Raw genomic sequence first — 24303 nt, 5'->3', positions numbered from 1 at the left:
TAATTTGTGTTTGTCCCAACCTAAAGTAATGCATACCTCAAGTGTGTCATCAGTTGAAGTGTGATTCTAAAGTAAATTTCTCTACAGCTGTGGGTTACAAACATGTAGTTAAATTAATTACATTCTAGTAATTAAACCAATACATTGCAAATGAAATGTAAATTTGATAAATTTTTGATGATTTTCATATACAGTTATCATGAAAGGACTACTGCAAGAAATTATATCATATCTGGAAATTATTACAGTAATTTTGAGAGGGTACTGATAATCTCAGATGAGGATAGTTATTTCTTGCTTAAAGAAGTGAAACCAAGATATTTAGATTGTCTACCAATAAGCTTGCCTTATTGGTAGTTAGTTTTGTGCATAGAGTAGGTCTGATTGCCAGTAATCTGTATGTTGTTGCAGGAAATAAAACCTTTCAGAGTAACATAAAATGTTGTGTTGTGCTGAAGATTTCATTGAACAGATTCCTCATCCAAATTTATGTAAATTGAAAGCAAAAAACAAAATGATTTCTCTGTTTCTGGATTCAGAGTTTCTCTTAAAAGTCTAAAGCAAGTCTTATATGATGAATATCAAGGCTAAAAGGATAGTGGGTGGTATGTGGCCTTAAGGCAGAGGACATTTTGCCAGTTGGTTATGGATAATCATTTCCCAGCATTGATGAACATAATCAACTGGTAAAAGAAATTATCTAAGAATCCTGAGCTAGTAGTTTATTTATAGAGGTAGGATGTTCTACCTTATGTATTTAGTTTTACAAATAGAAATATTATTTATTTATTATTTTTTTAAATGATGGTACGACAGAATTTCATGCCTGGTAGGATGATGCCCGGTTGAACAAGGCCCTCATTCTCATTATTTTTGTCAGTGAACCAGAGCAAACAGTGAAAAGTCAGCTACTGCAAAAATCCTGAAACAAACCCCACTCAACATCACCAGAGTTAAAGATCGGTACTATCAACATAAGAAGCCTGAATGGCAAAGAAATGAAACTAGCAGAAGAATTGAATAAGTACCAGATTGACATAATAGGGGTGACCGAAACAAAAAAGACAAAAACTGGTGAAATCTTTCTAAGCAATAAATATAAAATGTTGTATTCAGGCAATAACAATCAGGAAAAAAGAGTAGCTGTAGTATTCAACACTAAATATGAGGTTAATCTTCTTGAATGGCAGGCAATATCAAGTAGAGTGATGCTGGCAGATATCAGAATGAGGAACTAGACAATGAGACTTATTTGTTCTTATGGTCCCACAGAAGGTTCTACTTTTGTGGGACCATAAGAAGAAGTGGAGGAATTTTTTGAGGCTTTAGAGAAAGCAACTAACACAATGAAAAAGGAAAAGTTGGTCCTTGTTGGGGATGTAACAGTGTTATTACTAACACCGTGTTCAAACATAAAAATGTGCACAAGTTCACATAGAGAGAAGAGGCAAGGAATTGACTATATTATTGCTGATAGATATGTTTTCTCACTGGTGCAGGATACTAGAGTGTACAGAGGATTTGAAATTGGAAGTGATCACTATTTAGTCTTGATCATCATCGTCATCAAATTCCTGCCATGTACCCTCAAGGGATGTACAGGATATGATAGTACTACATGAAAAATTTACATCATTACGAACTTCATATCTACAATTTTCCTCCAAATCAGTCTGTTACTTGTCAAGACTCCAACATTATCAGATCTTATATTTCTATTGTCTAAGGCACTTTGTACCGTATCAATCCACCTATATCTTGGTCTTCCTCTGGGTCGTTTTTCTGCCAACCTGTTTAAGTGACTATACCACCTGAGATTAGCTCTGCTAACGCATTCCTTGATGCTGACAATGTCAAGTGTTTTCTTAATATCCTCGTTTTTAATATGATATTGCCATTCATGCCATTTCACGCCTCTAATCTTTCTGAGGACTCTCACATCTGCAGTCTCTAGTCTTTGGTCAATGTTTTACTTCTGACCTAGCTCTCAGATCCATAAGTTAAAACTGGTTTGAACACTGTCTTGTATACAGCTAATTTAGTGTTCTGACTAATTTCTCTCTTATTCCATATGAATTTATTTAATCGACTTCCAGCCATACCAGATTTGTTGATTTTGTTGTCTATTTCCATATCTAATTTACTATCTTCACTAAAAATTGTGCCTAAGTAGCTGAAATGTTTCACTTGTTCCACAGGTTCTCCGTTCACAACGCAGTTGACATTTTCAATGATTCTGCCTATTTTCATTGTCTTCGTTTTTTTATTGCTGACCTATATACCATATCTATTACAACAGTCATTCAATTTAGTCAGAATCTTGCAGACTTGTAGCGGATTTATTTAGAAGTATAACATCATCCACATAAAGCAAAGAGCCGACATTAACATCTCCAATTTTGATATCATGTTTAATACCACTTTCCTTCATAATGTGATCCATATAGATAATGAATAACAGAGGGGATAATGTACATCCTTGTCTCACACCAGATTTAAAATTAAACCATCTTCCTGTACTTCCTTCAATTCTAACTGCTGACTTACAAATCAAATAAATACTAAGTATTACTTGATATAATGCCCTGTTGACACCATATAACTGTATCGTATTGAATAGCTTCTCTCTTGGCACCTTGTCATATGCCTTTTCTAGCTCGACGAAACTTAAATACAGATCTGTGTTATATTTCCACGATTTCTCAACTATTTGTCGTAAAGTGAAGATCTGTTCTTGTTAGCTTCTATTTGGTCTGAATCCAGCTTGTTCTTCACCAAGCTTTTCTTCCACAATTCTTCTCAACCGTTTCTCAAGTATACTTGCATAGATCTTGCCAGGAACACTCAGTAGGTAAATACCTCTGTAATTCTCACATTCAGTTTTATTTCCTGTTTAGTCTTGAGCAGGATAAAATTGAATTTCAGATTGAAAAGAAGAACATGTAAGAATGTTTTAAAGCGAATAAAAGTTGAGCGGCTCTCAGATGTGAACTGTAGATCAAGAAAAAATGAAAGAGTTTGATAACAGGAACCAAACCTTGGAGATTCAGCTCTGAAGAAAAAATTGATTGATTCAGCCAGAGAAGCATGTAGTGAGGTTGTCTGTAAGGATAGAAAAATCAGAACTGCATTATGGACACAGGAAGTTAGTGGCCGTGAAGGAAAAGAAGAAAGCATATCAAAACTTCCTGACAAATAAGTCAGCTTGTGGTCTTAGAGAATACAGATAAATGTAAGTAAGCCAAAAGCTGTGTAAAACTAGCCAAACAAAAGTCATGGGAAGATTTTGGTAAAAACATAGCAAATAAATATCAGGAAGGTCGCAAAATATTCTGAAGGCTGTCGAAAGAGCTCAGAAATTATTATTATTATATGACACCGCTAAAGACTAATTGAGGGAGGGTGCCTACTCTACAACTCTGACTCTACCACTCACTCCACCAACTGACCGCAACTACACCTATGCCATCTACTGCTGATCAACACCACTAGTATTTCCAAAGACAATCACAAACATCCATGCCCATGGTGGGATTTGAACTTGCAGCATTTTGGCTGGAGAGCAGATATGCTAACCATTTGGCTGACAATGGAAGAAATGGAGGAAAGAGTGCTGTAAAAGGAATTAGAGATGATAAAGGTGATATGAATAGTGGAGAAAAGGTTATCTTTGATGTATGAAGTAATTACTTCAAAAAAATTGCTAAATGTAACAAGCACTGATAGCTCATGGGTAAAAAAAACACTCAACAGGGCATGCATTTAGAAATACATATCCATACTTGAAGTATAGAAAGCTATCAAAAACCTGAAACATGAAAAGGCAGCAGGAGTAGATGATATTTGACCAGAAATGCTCAAGTATGGAGGTATTTAAGTCTTGCAGTGATTCTTCCCTCTCTCTCGGCCTTCACTGCATAGTGAAGGCCGAGAGAGAGGGAAGAATTCCTGATGATTGGAGTAGAGTTCTAATAGTACCCATATATGAAATTGGAAATAAAACAATGTGAAATTACGGAGGTATTTCCCTACTGAGTGTTCCTGGTAAGATTTATGCAAGTATACTTGAGAAACGGTTGAGAAGGATTGTGTAAGGGAAGCTTGTTGAAGAAGAAACTGGATTCAGGCCAAATAGATGCTGTCAGGATCAGATTTTCAGTTTATGACAAATAGTTGAGAAATCGTGGAAATATAACAAAGATCTGTATTTAAGTTTTATAGATCTGGAAAAGGCATATGACAAGGTGCTAAATGAAAGGATATTAACAACGCTACAGTTATTTGGTTTCGATGGGGTATTATATCAAGCATAACTTAGTCTCTATTTGAGTTCTAAGTCAGCAGTTAGAATTGAAGGAAGTACAGGAAGATGGCTTGATGTTAAATTTGGTGTCAGACAAGGATGTACATTATCCCCCTCTGTTATTCATTATCTATATGCATCACATTATGAAGGAAAGTGGTATTAAACCTGATATCAAAATTAGAGATGTGAATCTCAGCTCTTTACTTTATGCATATGATATTATACTTCTAAATAAAGTAATTAAATAACTATTGTAATAGACAAAAAGCTCAGCAATAACAAGACAATGAAAATAAGCAGAAGCATTGAAAATATCAACTGCATCATGAATGGAGAACCTATAGAACAAGTAAAACATTTCAGCTACTTAAGCATAATTTTTAGTGAAGATGGTAAATTAAATATGGAAATAGACAACAGAATCAACAAAGTTGGTATGGTAGGAAGTCAACTGAATAAATTTATGTGGAATAAGAGAGAAATTAGTCAAAACATTAAATTAGCTGTATACAAGATGGTGTTCAAACCAATTTTAACTTATGGTTCTTAGAGCTGGGTTAGAAATAAAACACTTGACCAAAGACTAGAGGCCTCAGATATGAGAGTCCTGAAAAAGATTATAGGCACGAATAGATGGCATCAATGACAATATCATATTAAAAATTAGTATATTAGGAAAGAACTTGTTAGCATCCAGGAATGAATTAGCAGAGCTAATATCAGATGGTATAGTCACTTAATCAGTATGGAAGAGAAAAGATTAACAATATAAGAGGACTTTTCCAGGTTGGCAGGAAAGAGACCCAGAGGAAGACCAGGATATAGGTGGTGTGATACAATAAAAAGTGCCTTAGAAGACAGAAATATAAGATCTGTTAATGGTGGAGTCTTGACAGATAACAGATTGTTTTGGAGGAAAATTGTTGACAGGAAGTTAACGATGTAAGTTTTTCATGTAGTACTATTATAATTTCCTGTCTCTTGAGGGTACATGTCAGGAATTTAATGATGATGATGATATTATATTTTCTGAAGTGTATTGAAAAATATAGCAATTTTATATAATTTAAATTATACATATTTGGTCATAAAATACTTAAAAAACAAGACTTTTTGTGGTTATGAGACCATAGGTTCTTTAATAATACATATATTAGTATAATCCCGCCTACTAGTTTCGCTAGCAACTGTCTAGCTTTGTCAAGGCTCAAACAATACACAAGAAAATATGAGAGAATACAGAAATATTAAGTGTTAGGCAGTTAAGTTTGAACATATGCGTGACAATGCGTGCATGTGTTGAGAAGCTTCAGTCAGTATCATGGATATGTACGTGTTGTATGCACACGCGTTACATGATTTTTCATGTATTGTAGTTCCGTTAAACTGAGTGAGTTGATTAAGATTTTCCATATCTCTTTCAGTATGGCACCCTGATTTCTGTCGAGGTTGTTACCCGTTAATACCACTGCCACTTCCTTGAAAATTCTGTAACCGTAATTATCATCTAAGTATGGCATAGAGCTATTTTCCAGTCAGTTGCATGGTTGGAAGTAGAAAAGTGATGTGCTAAGCCTGAGGAGACTGTCCTGTTGTGATTGACATCCCTAACATGTTCCTTCTGTCTGATTTCCAGGCTTCTTGAAGTTTGCCCAATATATGAAAGACTGCACATACATGAAATTCTATTAACACTTGGATATTTGAAAAATGGTACGCTGTCTTTAGGAGATCTTAATACTTGTATGATGGTAGTAGTTGGCTTAAATACACTCTGATGTTGTGAGATTTTAACATTTTCTCTAATCTTGAAGAGACTGAATCAACATAAGGGATGACTACTATTGAAGCGTACTGGGCGACCTGTTCCTTGTTGTTGGAGGTTGTCTTTATAAAGGAATTTGTTGATGATGTTTGTAGGAAAACCATTCTGCGATAGTGTTATAGCAATTCGAGAAAGTTCTGTCTGTACCTCTTCTTCGTCTGAAATAAACATTTTGGCTCTGTTCCGTAACATGTGAATGGTGCTATGTTTTTGTGATCTATGATTATTAGAAGAATAATGTACATAATGTCCAGTGTCTGTAGGTTTTCTGTATATGGAAAGTTTAAAATTATTCTTCTGCCTTTTCACCAGTATGTCTAGGAAGGGGAGTTGTCTTTTTTTCAACTTCTAGAGTAAATTTAATTTTGTTGTGAAGTGAGTTTATTCTCTCTAAAAACACCTGTAGGTTTTTCATGTTTTCATTCCAAATGATGAAAATATCATCAACATATCTCCACCATATCGATGGTTTAGGTGTAATTTTGGTAAAAATTTCATTTTCCAACTTTTCCATGAATAGGTCTGCACAAGGTGGTGACAGCGGGCTACCCATTGCTAGGCCTTCCAATTGTTGGTAAACTGTGTTGTTTACTTTGAAGAAATTTGATTTCAGCCAGTGATTGAACAACTGTGTAATGTCTGTAGGGAAGAGATCTTTAATAATGTTAATGACCTCCTCCACTGGAACATTTGTAAATAAGGAAACTACATCCAGGCTGGCCATTATGTCCATTTGTGATTGCTTAAAGTACTTCAGTTTCTCTACAAATTGTTGAGAGTTCTTAATATAGGACTCTGTTTGTCTAATTTTTCCTTTTAGTAAGTTAGCAAGGTGTTTAGCCAATACGTATGGGGGAGGATCTGCCATCCACAATCAGACAGTGGAACACCTTCTTTTTGCACTTTGGGTGCACCATAAAGGCGAGGAGTTATGGGATGTGCAGAAATTGAGTTTTCTTTTTTTTATTCCTCAGGCCAACTGGTTATATTTCTGATCAGCAGGTTTGTTTCATTGTGGTTTGTCATAATAGAATTTTTCTTTAGTATTTTATATGTGGAACTGTCTGACAGGAGATTGTTTATCTTAGTGAAATAGTCTTTTGAGTTAAGAATGCCTGTGGAGTTCCATGATACTGACTGAAGCTTCTCAACACATGCACGCATTGTCACGCATAAGTTCAAACTTAACTGCCTAACAGTTAACGTTTCTGTATTCTCTCATATTTTCTTGTGTGTACTGTTCGAGCCTTGACAAAGCTAAATAGTCGCTAGCGAAACTAGTAGGCGGGATTATACTAATATATGTATTATTAAAGAACCTATGGTCTCATAACCACAAAAAGTCTGGTTTTTTAAATTTTATGTAATGTTAAATAATTTATTTTAGATTAGTTTTGACATTGATTTGAATATGTGATTGCTTAGTCTTTATTATTATTATTATTATTAAGTGACACCTCCAAGGAGTCCCAAGACTCATCGAGGGTGGGCACTTACTCTACAACTCTTCTTCTCCTCCAACACTCAATCCACCAACTACAGCGAAACGCATCATCTACACCAACGGCATCTACTAACTACCACCACCACTACTTGTATTTTCACAGACAATCACAAACATCCATACCCCGGGAGGATTCAAATCCGCAGCCTTTTGGCTGGAGACTGGATACGCTAATCACCCAGCCAACCAGGCCGACAGGTAATAGTTATGTTCCAGGTGGAATTAATTTAAGTATTCAGCAATTAAACATACACACATCTCATGCTATAAGAAACTTGCTTACTATAACAAACTACTCTAAAGTTCTGACCAAAGCCCAAATTCCCATATTTATGAACCTTTTCTAATTCAAATTCACTATAGCAAACCATCTGACTCCTGTAAGTTCACCATGTAGAGAGAGTTCACTGTACTTTATTAGTTATTTGAGAAGTTTTAACATACTTGCTATAACTTGAGCCAGAGATTAAGTTTAGACAGTTGCTAGTTTCACACATAGTATAATATTTATGCATGCAGGTTGCATGTGCAGTTATGGTTGTGCATGCCCATATGTTTTGTACCACTGTAATTGTTCTTCTAATCTATTGCATTCTTGGAAGGAGGAACAGTGGCATGTAAATTTGGAAAGAATTGGGTTCAAATTCCATACAGGATTTAAGGAATAAACACATCATGGACTGGCAGGATGGTTTTCTATCCAAAATTCTCTGTTTGTATGGGGGGGATTTCCCTGGAAGAGACAGCTGGTTAGAAAACAAAGTTAAACAGTGCTTGCCTCATGGCTAAATTTAGTTGACTTAGCATAATTCTTACCAATCCTAACCATACACATACATATATGCAGTTCAAAAAAAAAAAAGCATTTTCTCTTAAGCATAATGCCATTGCTTCCAAATCCATTTTTTTAAAATTAGCAATAATATAAGTAAGACATCTTGTTTTTTTTTTTCTTTCATTAGATACACATTGATGTTCCAAGAATGAGTCCTCTAGTTCCATTATTTCAACAAGAAATTGTACAGGAGGTAAGTGTGTGTGCCTTTGTGTTGTATGTTGTTTTATATATATATATATAAAATATATATATATATATAAAATATATGTAATTGACGTGGTTTGATAACATGTTTAAAATTATTAGCTGACTTAAACACCGAGATAAAATATAAGAGGTTTAATAAGGTTTCACTACTAGTTTCATTGGAAATGCCGACTTCGTCAGGTAAATACAGTACCACGGAGAAAACAACATGTTAAAAATATATTGTACTTTAGACAAACACAGTTTAGAACAAGTAGTAATTGTGTTTGAAATTGAGTCCGAGCGTTAGTTCTGGCTTGAAGCACTTTGCGTGTGAACGATATCATGAGTACTCCAAAACTGGATTACAGTGCTATGTGAATTGGGTAGGCTGTAACTGAGATTGCTGTTAGGTATGGTTGAGAGCTATTTCTTTGGATTCCAAGACACGTCTTTCCAATTCATCGGAGCATTTATGGAAGTTTGATGTTAAGTTCCAGTCTATTTGATGTTGTCGTCCTTCAACATTGGTATTGGCAGAGAATAAAACGTGGCTGGATAGCACACTAGCATGGCTTCTGTTGTAAGACATGTCACGTTGATGTACTTCTAGGCGGAGAGAGAGAGAGAGATGGACTTTTCTGTCTGGCCATAATATGGTTTGCTGCAACTGCAAATGATTTTGTATACTCCTGGGAACTGAAGAAGGTTGTGTTTTACTTTAGGTTGACTGAGCAAGATCGGAGTTTTGGAAAGGTAGAGAAATATTACTAATTATATGAAGAGCCAAAGGCTTCAATTCGGCGACATGAACTTATTTAAGTTAAGGGATATTACATCCCATGTTGTCTCTTAGCCGAATAAGAAACTCTTTGAGTTTCTTATTCGGCTAAGAAACAATATGGGATGTAATATCCCTTAACTTAAATAAGTAGAGAAATGTTTTAACATTAAATTTCTTCAGGATTTTCGCCAGCTTAAGGGAAAGAGAACTTAGGTAAGGAGATGTAGGCTGTTTGGGTTTGAGTTATCTTCATTACTATGTTGATTACGTACACTAAGACGATTATAGATATTTTTAGGGGAGTAACCGTTATTTAAGAAGGTCCTTTTGAGGTAACTAAGTTCTTGTTGAAGTTCCTCTTCTTCTGACAACAAGGATCTTTCCCGATGAGCTAGTGTGGAAATAATTCCTTATTTTTGAGGGGGAATAGTGGTGAGATGAAGCATGTAGGTATCTATCGGTGTGTGTGGGCATTCTAAAGATAGAAATCTTGAGACCATCCATTTATCTAGTAAATTTTATATCTAGAAAAGCCAATATCCAGTATATCTTTTGTCCATTGTTGATCTTATCTTTGAGCAGTATGCCCAGTCCATTGCCACATCAAATGTTTACTCTTCCTATAATGTCAGAAACTTTGGTTTGGTTTCTTATTCATGTATTCCTTTTGTGATTCAGTCTTGTGATACCAGGCATATTTCTTTTCCATACTAAATTGTGTTGTTCTTAATTTTTGAATTTCCTTTGCATTTAGTGTCCATGTTTCACAGCCATATGTCAATATAGGAAGAATACATTGGTTAAAAACTTCTCTCCAGGCATAATGGTAGGTTTTTAAATATTTTGAACGTAATTTTCCAAATGCTTTCCATCCAAGCATCATACGTTATTTGTCCATGATATTTTGTTCCATTGATATCTGTTGTCCTAAGTATATGTAATGATCTACTTGTTTAATTACCTCATTGAGGAAATTAAATAAATTTTGAATATTTCTTCTAGGCATTCTGTGAATAATTTTGGAGATATTGCTTCACCCTATCTTATACACCTCTCTGTATTTCCACAGTAGAGATGTTTCCATTGAAATGAATTGCTGCTGTGGCATTGGTGTATGCTGATTTTGATGATCCTGATGTATGGCTGCTCCAATGGTTTCATAATGCTTTAAGTATAAAGCTTTCTCATAATCAATAAAACCAAGACACAATTGTAACTAATATTCATTGCACCGTTCAGTAATCTGCTGTACAGCTTGAATATGGTCCATTGTACTAAAGCCACTTTGAACTGCCTTTTCTTTTGGTTATGCAAGGTCTAGAGTCATACAAAGCCTATGAGCTAAGACTTTTGTAAACACTTCGTAGACCACAGATAGTAAACCGATGGGCCGGTAGTTCGTCAAGTCTTCTACCTCACCTTTTTTTATGTATCAGAATTATGGTAGCCTTCCATGTTCTTGGTACATCATTTTTCTTCAGGCACCTGCTTTCATAAGTTCAGCTATAACTCCATCCTCACCTGCTGCTTTTCCATTTTGCAAGCTTTGGATGCTCCACATAACTTCTTCTGGTAGAATCTGTGGTACTTCAGCTATTTCATAGTTGTCTTCTTCTTCATTTAATTCATCATCCTGATATAATACTGAGTACAATTCTTCAATTCTTTTTGCTATAGCATATCTATCTCTGATTATGGTCTCATCTTGTAGTTTGACTGCAACCATCTATTTATTGCTGTTCAGACTACAGTTGTTTACAATTGTTTATTGTATGAATTTACAATTGAATTTTCTTATTTCTTTTGTGAGACATTTTCTGATTGTTTTCCACAATTCAGTGTATTCAATTTTATTCTGTAGGTTATTTGATTGTTTCATTTCTCTTCGTTTTTTCATCAGCAGTTTTGTTTCTTCAGAAATTTTGTCTCGTTTCTGTTTTGTTTCTTCAGAAATTTTGTCTTGTTTCTGTTCTGTGGTATCAGCTATTTCAAGTGAGCATTATAAAAGGTTTTGGGTAATAATGTCATTACTTTCTGATGAATCAACATTGTCATCTATAATAAGATGTTTAAATCTATTGTTTAGTTCATGTTGGAATATATCTTTTTTAATATTGAGTTTGTGTACATGTTTTGATGTACACAAACTCATTATTATATTATTGCTGAGGATAAATTCAATTTCACTAGTTTTTCTATTTAGACTTTTCAATGTCCACTTCCTATGTGTTTTTTTCTTGAAAAAGGAATTTTGTGATACAGGTTTTCTTTTTCTGCAAATTCTATTAACCTTGCTCCTCTATCGTCTCTCATGCCATATTCAAAATTTCCCATTGAGCTTTCATCTGATTGCTGTATACCACTTCTAACATTAAAGTCTCCCATTACAATTCTGAAATGATGTTTTCCTTCATTGTAGACTTGGTATACACAGAAAGCTTCAATTTCTTCATCAGTATGACTTATTGTTGGCACATAGACTTGATGATCTTAAGAGTATATCTTTTTTTTTTTTTTTGAGATTTGAACAACAATACTTACTATTCGATCAGATATACTGTCAAATTCTATTATGCTGTTCTTCAATTTTTGTAGATCATGAATCCAACTCCACTGATTCTTTCCTTATCTTGGCCTCTATAATATGATATGTCTCCATTTTTTTTTAATTGAAGAATTTCTTCACCATTACGTCTAACTTCACACAGCTCAAGAATGTCCCATTTTAGTCGCTTTAGTTCTTCAGTTAGTTCAGTAAGCCATGCTTCACTGCTCAGAGTCCTACAATTTAAAGTTCCAATGTCTAGTTTCCAATGGCAGTATGATCTTGGTTACCTGGGGATTCTTAGCACCTTCTGCCTTCATGTTTAACTCTCTGCTGCTGCTGTTGATGGTTACAATCTGGCCTCTGGAGAATGAGGGCCATTCTATTTCTGTTTCAACATGCTGGCCCACTGCATGTTGGTGAATGTCAATATTTTCACATGGGATCACTAGTCCAAAACTACTGGTCTACGAATCTTTATTCAATATATTCAGAGCTGCCCTGATATCCAGTGGGTAGTAGTCAGGGTTTCCTCCCATCCGTCACCTAGGGAACGCTCTCAGTAGCCTGTGGGAGCCCTGATATATATATCTCCCTCAAGGACTCACTTTAGTGAGTACAGGAGTGATGAACCCTAGGTACCTGATGCTGGATCATGCCTTATTTCATGTAATATATCTGCTATCTATAGACCGGTCCCTACTCTTCTTCCCCCCCCCCCCCCCAATCTTTCTTATTTTACTTTTCATCTCTTGCAGTTTGTTTGGCCTTATACTTAGTAGGCTAAATAAACACAGAAGAAGGCAATGGCAAACCACTTCTATATATATATATATATATATTTTGCCAAGAAAATCTTATGAACAGAGAGTTAAGGTATTGTGATATAGTGCTGTAAGATGGGACACCCAGGTTGGAAGGCTATGGGGGAATAGCAGAGAGGAACTTCCATTGAAATTAACAAGAATGATGAAGCTGCATTAAAGCCTTCTGGAAGTTCAACTTGCAATAGAGTTAATCTCAGAAGACGCCTCCACTTTACTGATTTACATAAGATAGGAATATGGAATGTATGAAGGAAAACTGGAACCATTGAAGAAAGAAATGAGAAGAACTTGAATTAAGATGTTAAGGATCAGTGAACTGAGATGAACAGGAATTGGTCACTTTGATATTGATGATTTCATCATGTATTACTTTGGACATGCAAGCCTTCAAAGAAATGGAGTAGCATTCATGGTGAGAAGAGAATACAGAAAATACATTTTGGGTTGCAACAGTGTCTGATAGAATAATTGTAATCAGAATAAAGGCATACCCAGTGAATGTTACACTCATACATGTGTATGCACCCACTACAGACTCAAGTGAAGATGAGGTAGAATAATTTTATAGCAGCCTATAAAGTCTGTTTTATTAGTTTACAGTACTAATAAAACAGACTTTCTTTTGATATTAGGTGATTGGAATGCAAAAGTGGGTGAAAAAGAAGAAAGAGGCATCATTGGACAATTTGGTTTAGGACTGAGGAATGAAGCAGGAGAGAGGATATTGGAGTTTTGTGTTGAGAACAGTTGCTTGATTGCAAACGTTTGCTTCCAACAACATAAGAGAAAATTGTACACATGGACTTCACCTAATGGAGAATACAAATGTCAGATAGATTATATTGTTGCCAACAGTAGATGGAGGAGTGCTCCATGCAGCTACAGCACTACCTGGTGCAGACTGTGGGATAGATCATGAGTTATTAATAGCTAAAGTTAAATTGAAATTAAGGACTAAGAAGAAACAAAAGGACAGTATCAGATTTGATTTAGATGCTATAAATGAAGCATTTAAAAGTAGAAGTTGGTAAGAAATTAAAAAGTTTGGAGAGGACAGGAAGAGAACAAATGAAACTTTAGAGAAACAAAGAAAAGGTTAGACAACTGAGTGCAGATTTCCAAAGACAGGCTAGGAAAGATAAGGAAAAATGTCTAAACAAAAGATGCAAGGAAATTGAGGATAGCAATATTATGGGTAGAACAACAGATCTGTTTAGAAAAATAAATGATGTTACAGGGAAGTTTATCCCTAGATTAGGAGTTGTAAAAAAGTAATTCAGATAAATGTCTAATGGAAGAAGTAGGGAAAAAAAGATGGAAAGAGTATGTAGAGGATTTGTACAAAAAAGATAATACTATTGAAGGAGAATTTGAAAGGAGAGAATTGGTTGAGGAACCCATGATAATGAAAAGTGAAATGCTATCAGCAATGGAACAACTGCCAAAAGGAAAAGCTCCAGGAGCTAATGGTGTGTCAGTGGAATTATTGAGAGCACTGACACACCATCAGCTGGGGGATGAAGTGGTGAATATATTGACTGAAATTTGTCAACAAGGTTGGAAGAAAATATACTGGCCTAGAGATTGGAAAACATCAGTATTCATCCCAGTCCCTAAAAATCAAATGCCAGAGATTGTAGCAATTATAGAACCATCGCTTTAATTTCACATGCAAGTAAAGTTATGCTGAAAGTGACCCAACAAAGGTTGTAGCCATATGTGAATAGAGAAACTACAAGAACAGGCAATCTTTAGGAAAGGTAGAGGAACTAAGGACCAAATAGCAAACATGAGATGGATTATGGAAAGAACAAGAGAATTTCAGAAGGAAGTATTCATTTATTTTATTGATTATAAGAAAGCTTTTGATTGTATGATAAATTTAGTTTAATCCTTTATCCAAGCGTAAGCAAACAAAGTTTGCACCTGAAGTATCTTCAGGACTGAGGCAACTTGCGGTAAAGGTGGACCAAGCTCTCGTCACTAATTGTCTTAGTATCTCCCATAATGCAAAGCACATCTCCTTGCGGACATGTATAATGCTATGCATTAAGGGAAGGGTTTGAAAGATTGAAACCACTACCCAGACTGGTTTCAACGAGGTCTCATCAGTGGGAGCCAGACCCACAAGTGGTGATACTAATGTGGAAGTAATGGAGAAGTCATATTTACTATGTATGAGTTGCCAAAAGGTGTCTCACCTTATTATTAAATTACTCTGGATTAGAGAAAGATGTTGGAAGTTTATATTCCACTTGGTTAGACTATAATAAATTTAGTTTAATCCTTTATCCAAGTGTAAGCACTTTTGATTGTGTGGATCACAGCAGACTGTGGATTTTAATGAAATCAATGGGAATATCTGAACATCTAATTCTCTTGATAAGAGAGCTGTAGCAAAAAAACTTTAGTAAAAACAGTCTTTAGAGAAACAGTGTTTGAGTGGAAAAAGGGGTGTGGCAGGGTTGTATACTGTTGCCCTACCTTTCTAATATTTATAGTGAATATGTTATGAGAATGGCTGATTTAGACAAAGATCCTGCTGGCATTAAGATCAGTGGCGGGAAAATAAATAATTTAAGATACGTAGATGGTACAACCCTCATAGCAGAAGGAAGATCTGGAGCCGTTGATTGTATTGGTTAAGAGGGAAAGTAACAAATCTGGGCTTAATTTAAACATCAGCAAAACAAAAGTGATGGCTTCTGACAATTTAAGTGAATTTATAATAGAGAGAGATAAAATGGATATTATTGAAAGTTATGATTTACTGGGGTCCAGAATCAGAAATGGTGGTAAATGTGAAGATGAAATTAAAAGAAGGATAGTCATGGGAAAAAAAGCGATGTTAAATCTGGCAAAAATTATGAAAGACAGAGTGTGAATAAGGCCATGAAAGTTAGAATTGTTAAAGCAATGGTATTTCTAGTAGTGATATATGAATGTGAAAGCTGGATTATTAAGAAGAAAGATAGCAAGTGAATTGATTCATTTGAATAATGGGTGTGGAGGAGACTATTAATAATCTAATGGACTGCAAGAATGACCAATAAGAAGGTTTTAGAGAATATAAAACCTTATTGTTTTAGAATATAGAGAATAGTGAGGCGATGATCACTAAACAGAAGTTAATGTACTTTGGACATATTATGTGAGCTGATGAATCATTGGAAAAGACACTATGTTGGGGGAAAGATTGAGGGAATGAGAAGAAGAAGAGGAAGACCACAAACAAGTTGGATGGACAACATAAAATGACTTACCAACTTGAACTTACAATTGTTGAAAGAAAAGATAAGAGGCTGAGTAATATGGAGAGCCTTTGTTCACAAGATCACCAAGAGTTGAAAATGACTGGATGGCACATAACAATATATATATATATTTATTTATTTTAATTATACCAAACTATGAAGTACAGCACTTCACAATAGGATTTGCACAAAGCAAACAAACAAACAAACAAACTTGCATTACAGATGAAAAATGTCAGCCTGGTTGGCCAAGTGGTTAGTGTATCTGCTCTCCAGCCAAAAGGCTGTGGGTTCAAATCCTGCCATGGGCATAGTTGTCTGTGATTATCTGTGAAAATACTAGTGGTCGTGGTGGTCAGTAGATGGCGTTGGTGTAGATGATGAGGTTTGCCATAGTTGATGGATTGAGTTGAGGAGTGGGTGCCCACCGTCGATGAGTCATTGGACTCCCTGGAGGTGTCACATAATAATAATAAAAATATTTGCTTAAATTTAAGTATTTTTACACTTTGTCATTTCTTTGGGTCAGATTATAATTTAGGACAAAATGATGATCTTGTAGTATCATTACACTTTAATCAGTAACAGTGCCTTTATATTGTTAATTTATTTTTAATAACAGTTCCCTTTCATTTACTTTATCAAAAATGTATATCATATTGGTACTGTAGTTGGTTTGATAATGAGGCTATTCTGCTCTAGATATCAATATGGCATTTCACATATTTTGGGGGAAGGGAAGCTAATTTTCATGTTTCCATAAAGCAGGAGGGGGTTGTTATGCTGGACATGGAAAGTCATGCACCACATGATGAATTGCTCCAATATCCATGCCACTGGGATTTGAACCATAGTCATTGAAGCAAAGAGAGGAATGCTGTCTACTTGGTCACCAAGTTCAGCATATATCTGTTCATCTGAATGGGAATTTGAATGATTAGTAATGATTTTTTGGAAGAAATATGGTATGAAAAGAATAGTGAAGCACCAAGGTATTAATTGAATGATACTTAACAGATGTTGTGCATCATCCAGTTATTTCCAATTTTCTCTGGGTGATGTCTTTCATTGCCCAGTTAAATACAATCACCTTGCTTATTAGAGACCTGAAGTGGCCAGCCATGTTTGGTCACTAGAGCAAGGGCTCCGGTATCTGTCCCCTTTGCTCTTCCCACATGCAGTGAGAGTGATACCTTCAATGACGTACCGATCTCAACTGTAGTGGGCCTGGACCATCACCCATATGTGGGTGTGAGTACAACAGCAAAATGATTCTGCAGGCCAGCTGCTGGTTAGTACATGGGGCCACACCAGTTGGTGATGAATCTGGAAGCTTCCAAATCAGCTAGTATCAAATCCTTCAACCATGTGTTTTGACAATGCATGACTTGAGAGAGACCAAATACTGGAGATGTAGGGGGGGGGGGAACTCTCTAGGCCACACATCAACAGGAGACAGAGTTCCCTCTGTGTTGGCTGTATGTTTGCAAGTGTGTCACCTCTTACTGAATGCCCCACTTCCTTTTTACCTCTTCCTCACCAAATACAATGGACCACAACCCAAATAAATGTGATTTTACTGCAGAAGGAGAAAATTCTCTCACAAAATATAATTAAAAAAAAACATAAAAAACAACAGAAATCCAGCCAAACAACTCGCCAACATTAATTCTTACTGAAAACAAAAAATTGACAATCTACTTCGCCAATATCTGGCCTAAACATCAATATAAATGATGTGCACCGCCACCTACAGTCATCTAAACCAGAATTACTATTCCTATCAGAACGGTGCATAAAGTATTTACTAAAATAAAGAGCCAAAAGGCTTCACTTCGGTGATGCAAAATTATATAAATTAAGTGGATATTAAATCCAACATCATTTCAAAGCCAAATACAGAGCGGCGAGTGTATTCCTGCAGGCTTTTGGCTTTTTGAAGCCTTTTGGCTCTTTATTTTAGTAAATACTTTATGCACCGACTGAGAGTTCGCTTATGGAAAATATACCTCTCCGACACTTCGAGTTCCTTAGTACTAAGAGTTTTTGCTCTCTTAGGTTTCTGCCTGGTCTCTGACGAAAACCAGTGAGTTTTAAACAGCTGTCAGACCAGTGAAACCTTATCAAAATGGACCAATAGGAGGTGAATATACGGATGCTTTCAGTGTTCATGCTTCCTATAAGTTTCGGCTAGGGCAACTCGTAGTATAGCAGCAAGTGTATTCCCGCAAGCTCTCTGCTCAATTTTCGTGTGGAACTTTTATAGTTTCTGTATTTGGCTTTGAAATGATGTTGGATTTGATATCCACTTAATTTATATAATTTTCTTATTTCTTGTGTTTTCTCTCCATGTGAACTTGTGCACATCTTTACGGTGAAACATGTTGTTAGTAATGGCTAGTCCCTGTCCTTAGCAGAAGTCCAGTAAATACTTACCATTATTATTATTAGCTGTGCATTTTTTTCAATGCCGCTGACTAGGCTCTTTAATTTAAGTCTCAGCTCTGATAAAGTTCCAAGGAAGTGGAAAGAGGGCAAAATACGAGAGTGGTCTGAAATGTCCTCGGCCTCGACCATAGATGGCAACACTATTGGAAAGATTTTTTTTTTTTTTTAAGTTGGTATACATCTGTCATAAGCATCCATGTAATGTTGCAAGTCATTCTATCAAGTAGTTTGTTTTATACAGCTGTATGAAGCAAAAGTTGTCTGTATCCATTGAAATGAATAAAATTGAGTATCGTGAGATTATAAAATTCTTTGTAAAAGAAGGTTTAATGCCAAAAGAAATTCATTTGAAGTTCATAAAAGTTTATGAGCATTCTTCTTCTTCGTTTTCGACAATTAAGAAATGGGCTGTCGAGTTTAGATGTGGCTGTACCAGCCTTGAAGATGATCAACGTGAAAGACGTCCAAAAAGTGTAACAACACCAGAAATCATTGATCAAGTGCACGATATGGTATTGGATGACCGGCGAGTCAAAGTTTGAAATTGCTGAGAAATTGAAATTGTCAGTGTGAAATTGCTGAGACTATAGGCATTTCAAAAGAACACATGGGGTATATTTTGCATGAAGAATTGCAATGAAAAAGCTTTGCGCAAGATGGGTGCCGTGCTTGCTCACAGCAGATCAAAAACACACTCACATGAAAATCTCAACAGTGCTTGAAACAGTTTTAACAAGAATAAAACTGATTTTGTGGGTCGATTTATTACTATGGATGAGACTTGGATTCACCATTACACACCAGAATCCAAACAGCAGTCAAAACAGTGGACAGAAGCCGGTTGTTCAGTGCCAAAGATGACAAAGTCGGTTCCATCAGCTGGAAAGATAATGGCATCAGTGTTTTGGGATGCTAAAGGCATTTTGTTTATTAATTATCTTGGAAAAAGGATAAAACATTAACCGGAGAATATTAGTCAGATGTTTTAACCAGACTAGATGAAAACATTTATGAGAAAAGACTCAGTTTACAGAAGAAAAAATTATCTTTCATCAGGACAATGCACCTGCCCACAAAGGTGTTTTGGCAATGGGAAAATTAAGGGATCTGCACTATGAATTGTTGGAACATCCACCCTTTTTTGCCCAGATTTGGCTCCCTCTGACTTCTATCTCTTCCCAAAACTAAAAACTCTTCCTCGCTGGTCAGCATTTTTCTTCGAATCAAGAGGTGATTGCAGCTGTAGAGGGATATTTTACAGATCTTACTGAGAACCACTACAGGGATGGGATAATGGTACTGGAGCATCACTGAAATAAATGTATTAGTCTTAAGGGAGATTATGTTGAAAAAAAAAAAATAATTTTGAAATTATAAATTTGGTTTTTCATTGTTAGGCTGAGAACTTTTCAGACTACCCTCATAATTTATTTACTTATGTAAGGCAATTATTTTGCCCTTTTTATTAACAGTTAAGTTACTTAAAGGGTTTTATAGGATTCATGCAGGGGAAATGTTTCAGCACTTGACTGGAGGGACCAGAACAAGGGGTCACTAGAAGTTGAATAATTGTGTGGTTAGCAGGGTTGTGAGGTCTAGATTTTTTGCTTGGAGAGTTGTGAATGTGTGAAATAGGTTGACAGAGTCAGTTGTGAGCGCTTTGTCTGTTAATGGGTTCAAGAAGAGGTGTGATAGATTGTGTGGATAGTTTGGTTCTTCTGCGATGAGTCTTCGGACTCAATGGAGCACCCGTACAATAATAATAATGTAATATGTTCAAAGTACATTAGCTTCTGTTTTGCAGTCATTTGCCTTAAGAAATAGTCTGTCTTTATATTTTGTAAAACGTTATTAAGCAGGGATTAAAAATTGCACTCTTTTCAACTTTCCATGATGAGTGAGAATTCTTAGTTACTGAATAAACAAATCAGAAGAGTTTCAGTTTAATCATCAGTTTTATTTACATAATGCTTTCTTCTATGTCAGAAATAGGTTTTTTAAATTTTTGTTTGTTTACCTTACTTATTGCATCTATTAGGAAATGCTGTCATTACAAATGCCTATTTTGTATTATTACTAATTTTGTTGTAATATGAATATGCAAAAAATATGCTTATTACTGCTGTCTGCTGCATATCTATTTTAAGTTGCTAATTTTGTTGGAATATGACCAGTGAGAGGATCGAATATGTATGTATCATTTTATCTTTAGAGCAGTGTCTCTTAAAGTGTGTTCTGCAGAATTCTAGGGCTCTTCAAAAACTTGTTGGGTTTACCAGTGTGCAGGCATTTATAACTTTTATTAGATGTAGTTTCTAGGGGGAAAAGAATCTTAAATACAAATTTTTATTCGGTTGACTTATTTCTAGAATGGCTGTGTTACTTTATTATTAGTAATATAATGTATCACGTTTTCTCGATTAACATGTTCTCTGCATGCTCCTCGGGCATAGTTTGTTACTGCAAGCCAAGCAATTTCACTTCTTCAAGGTCAGTACGAGTAATCTCGTTGCCATCGGTAAGTGTCATATGAATATATTCATAGTTGGCTTGTGAGGCTTACATACCAACTACAAGTATACACACTTTCACTGCTACGCTCTTGTTTAGTACGAGTAATCTCGTTGCCTGCAGTAAGTGTCATACGAGCATATTCGTAGTTGGCTTGTGAGGCTCATATACCAACTAAGAGTATACTTGTGATTGGCAGCGTAAAATACTTTACAGGTAACAGCATGTTTTTATAATTCTTTTCTGATAATGCTGTTATGAAAAAGAAATATTTTTATTTGGGGTTTCAAAAATAAAAAATTTAAATAATTTAAGAAACGGTGTGTTAGAGTACACTCAGTTGTACCACTAGTTAACCAATTAATTGTGACGTGATTAATTGGCAACCTAAAATAGATATGCAGCAGACAGCAGTAATTAGCTTATTTTTTGGATATTCTAGTGATGGTGGAATATACAAGATATGGAATGTAATGTTAATAGTGGATATTAGAACCTGGAAGTTGAGAAAGAAGTATGCTTTCCCAAAATATTTCTTTATATTGATTCTAACCTAAATGTTTTTTTGACTGTTTTTGGAGTTGCCACCATATCATATCACATCATTGGTCCTAATAAAGTGACTTGAATCATTTTCCATAAAAAGTGATTCAAGCTATAAGTTAGAAATGACAGTGTTAATAATAAAAAAAAAAGCTTAAATTTTTTTTTCCCTTCAAAGACTGATAAACATGATAATATAAAAGTAGTCAACATATTGCTTCAACACTGGTAGTTATACTGTTTAAAAATCAGCCTCTAATCCTAATTATGCTATCATTAATAGCATCAAACAAAACATAAATTGACCAAATCTGGGATTAAACATGTGACTGATATAATTGGCAACTGTGGTAGAGTATACCCCGACTAAAATCTGACTAGTGAGATATTTGACCGACTAACGAGCCAAACACAATATTTTTCAAGTCATGCTTATTATTCTTACATTTGATTCTTAATAGTTTCGTCAACATAATTCAGATGAATCAATTTTCTTTCTGTCATTCTTCTTATTGATCCAACTTTAACATCCATACATCACTACTGAAAATACTATTGCTTTAAAATTCTAACTTTCCATGGCCTTATATCTCTTTTCATAATTGTAGTTAAGTTTGACATTTTATCTTCTGCAGTCATAAATTCATCTAAATTTGCCAGAAGTCATTACTTTTGTTTTACTGATGTTTAAATTAGACCCAGTTTTTTTTTTTTTTTTATGCTTTCCCTCTTAATGTAATCAGCTACTCCAGATCTTCCTTGATTTCTATTGTGATTATTGTATCATCTGTTTATATATCTTGAGTTATTTATTTTTTTCCCACCAATCTTCATTCCTGCTTGATCTTTAGTCAGCTATTCTCATAATATATTCACTATAAATATTAAAAAGATAAGGTGATAATCCTTCCCCTCCCCCTCTATTTTTTTCACTCGAACTCTGTCCATTCCTCCAAAGCCCTATTGTTTTACTTAATGCTGCTGTCAAGAGTTTCTCTGCACCCTTTTGTTTAGATGTTTCTTTATCTTTCCTACCCTGTCTCTGATAATTTACACTCATCCTGACCTTTCTTTGTTTTCTTAAGTTTCATATTTCTTCTTTCTCTTTCTTTTGACAGCCATTTACAATCTTTCTTTCTTGTTGATTTAATTAGGCTTTTCTTTGCTTCTGCTATTACTGTATTTATTTCTTCACACAGGCATATTTTTCTTCCTGGCCTTTCCAACCTTTTTAATTTCTTTTCAGTTTTTATTTTAAATGTTTTCATCAAATTTAATAATCTTTTTGTTTCTTCTTAGCCCTTACTTTCAGTTTAACTTCAACAATCAATAATTCATGTTCTGTTTCACAGTCTGCACCAGGTAGTGTTTTTGCTGCTTTGATAGCATTTCTCCACTTTCTACCAACAGTCTATTCTATCTGATTTGCGTATTCATCTGGAGAAGTTTGTATGATCTGTTATGTTGTTGAAAGTATTTGCAATAAATTACTCTCAACACAAAACTCTTAACATCCTTTCTCCTTCCTCAATCTTAAACAATATTCAAGCAGTGGCTTGTTCTTTTAGTCTCCTTTTCCATTCCACTTCTAATATTAATAACAAATCTGCATTATCGGTACTGTATATGGCTCCTTGCAGTCTGCCTTAATCTACCTCCTCTTCAATTGTAATTGTAGTGGCTACATACACTCACTACTAGAGGATTGCAAATGGAAGGATTAGAAGAACAGCACTTTCAGATAAGTAAAATTGATTTACTGTGATAAAAGAAATCTTCACAAATTTACAATTTTTTGGGATCTCTGCAAAACAGTTCTTGAAGAGTGATTGCACTAAAATATGGTCTTATGTCTCTTTTCATAATATGGTTTCATAATTCTTAGCTAAATCTCAGTGACATCTGAGCATTGGTATTGGTGACATTATATATGAAGGGACATTTAATTGCTTCTTGTTGCCCTCTCTCCATGCAAGTAGGATATTATTAGTCCATGTTTTACACATTTAATTTCTAGTCATAAAAATTTGTGATATGTTTCAGTCATGGAATGATTTGCAAAGTATGTCAGTGTTGTGAACAAGTCTGTTTTCCTTTTACCTAAAAAGAACTTTTGAATGTTTTTTAAAGCACCCTCCTGAGCAGGGAAGGTCAGGAGGTGTACTTTAAGCTCCTCCTTTTTTTTTTTTTTTTTTTTTTTAACTCATTGGCATTCAATAAACATCAGTTTTCATATAGATGCTATATCATGTTTGAAGAAATGTATTATTACTCGGATCATGCATAATCTCAAAATATAAGGATTTGAGTTGGTCTGCTAATTTGGAAAGCCCCCTGAGTTGACTTGTGGAGAATTTAAAGAGAAAAAAAGTTTTACATAAAGAAACCAGCAGCGTGGCAGAAAACTAAAAGCTAACATCAGAGCCAAAATAGCTAATCTGTTGTGAGAAACTTTGATCAGTGTCATGAAAACCACTAAAAAAATTGTTAATTTTGCTGTGTATTAATGGTGCCCATTTGTTGTACATATTTTTTTGAACATAATTTTATAAAATAAAGTGAAATAAATTATATTTTGTAGTTTTTTTTAAGTTTTTTTTATTATTAGTTCAAAAGTTATAAACAAAACAAATGAAGTGATTACTTTTGGAATACTCTGTGTTTATTGTCCTTCAAAAAGTAGTTAGTACAAATACTAAAATTTTGAGAGGTATGATGCTGGGAGGAAAGAA

General features: G+C 35.0%; 1 protein-coding gene across 1 annotated transcript in view; it reads left to right on the top strand.

The window, feature by feature from the left end:
* Tbc1d22 (TBC1 domain family member 22) overlaps positions 1-24303 on the top strand; it is a 239663-nt gene that overhangs the window by 131773 nt on the left and 83587 nt on the right. The window contains exon 8 of the mRNA XM_090415889.1: positions 8598-8663. Within this exon, the coding sequence (XP_090272015.1) occupies positions 8598-8663 (66 nt within the window). The remainder of the gene's footprint in view (positions 1-8597; positions 8664-24303) is intronic.

The sequence above is a fragment of the Typopeltis vanoorti genome, chromosome 3 (assembly GCF_054136105.1).
Source record: "Typopeltis vanoorti isolate ZY-2024b chromosome 3, IOZ_Tvanoo_1.0, whole genome shotgun sequence".
NCBI lineage: Eukaryota > Metazoa > Arthropoda > Arachnida > Uropygi > Thelyphonidae > Typopeltis > Typopeltis vanoorti.
Note: the sequence above shows the minus strand (reverse complement) of the source record. Positions and strands in the feature narration are given on the sequence as shown.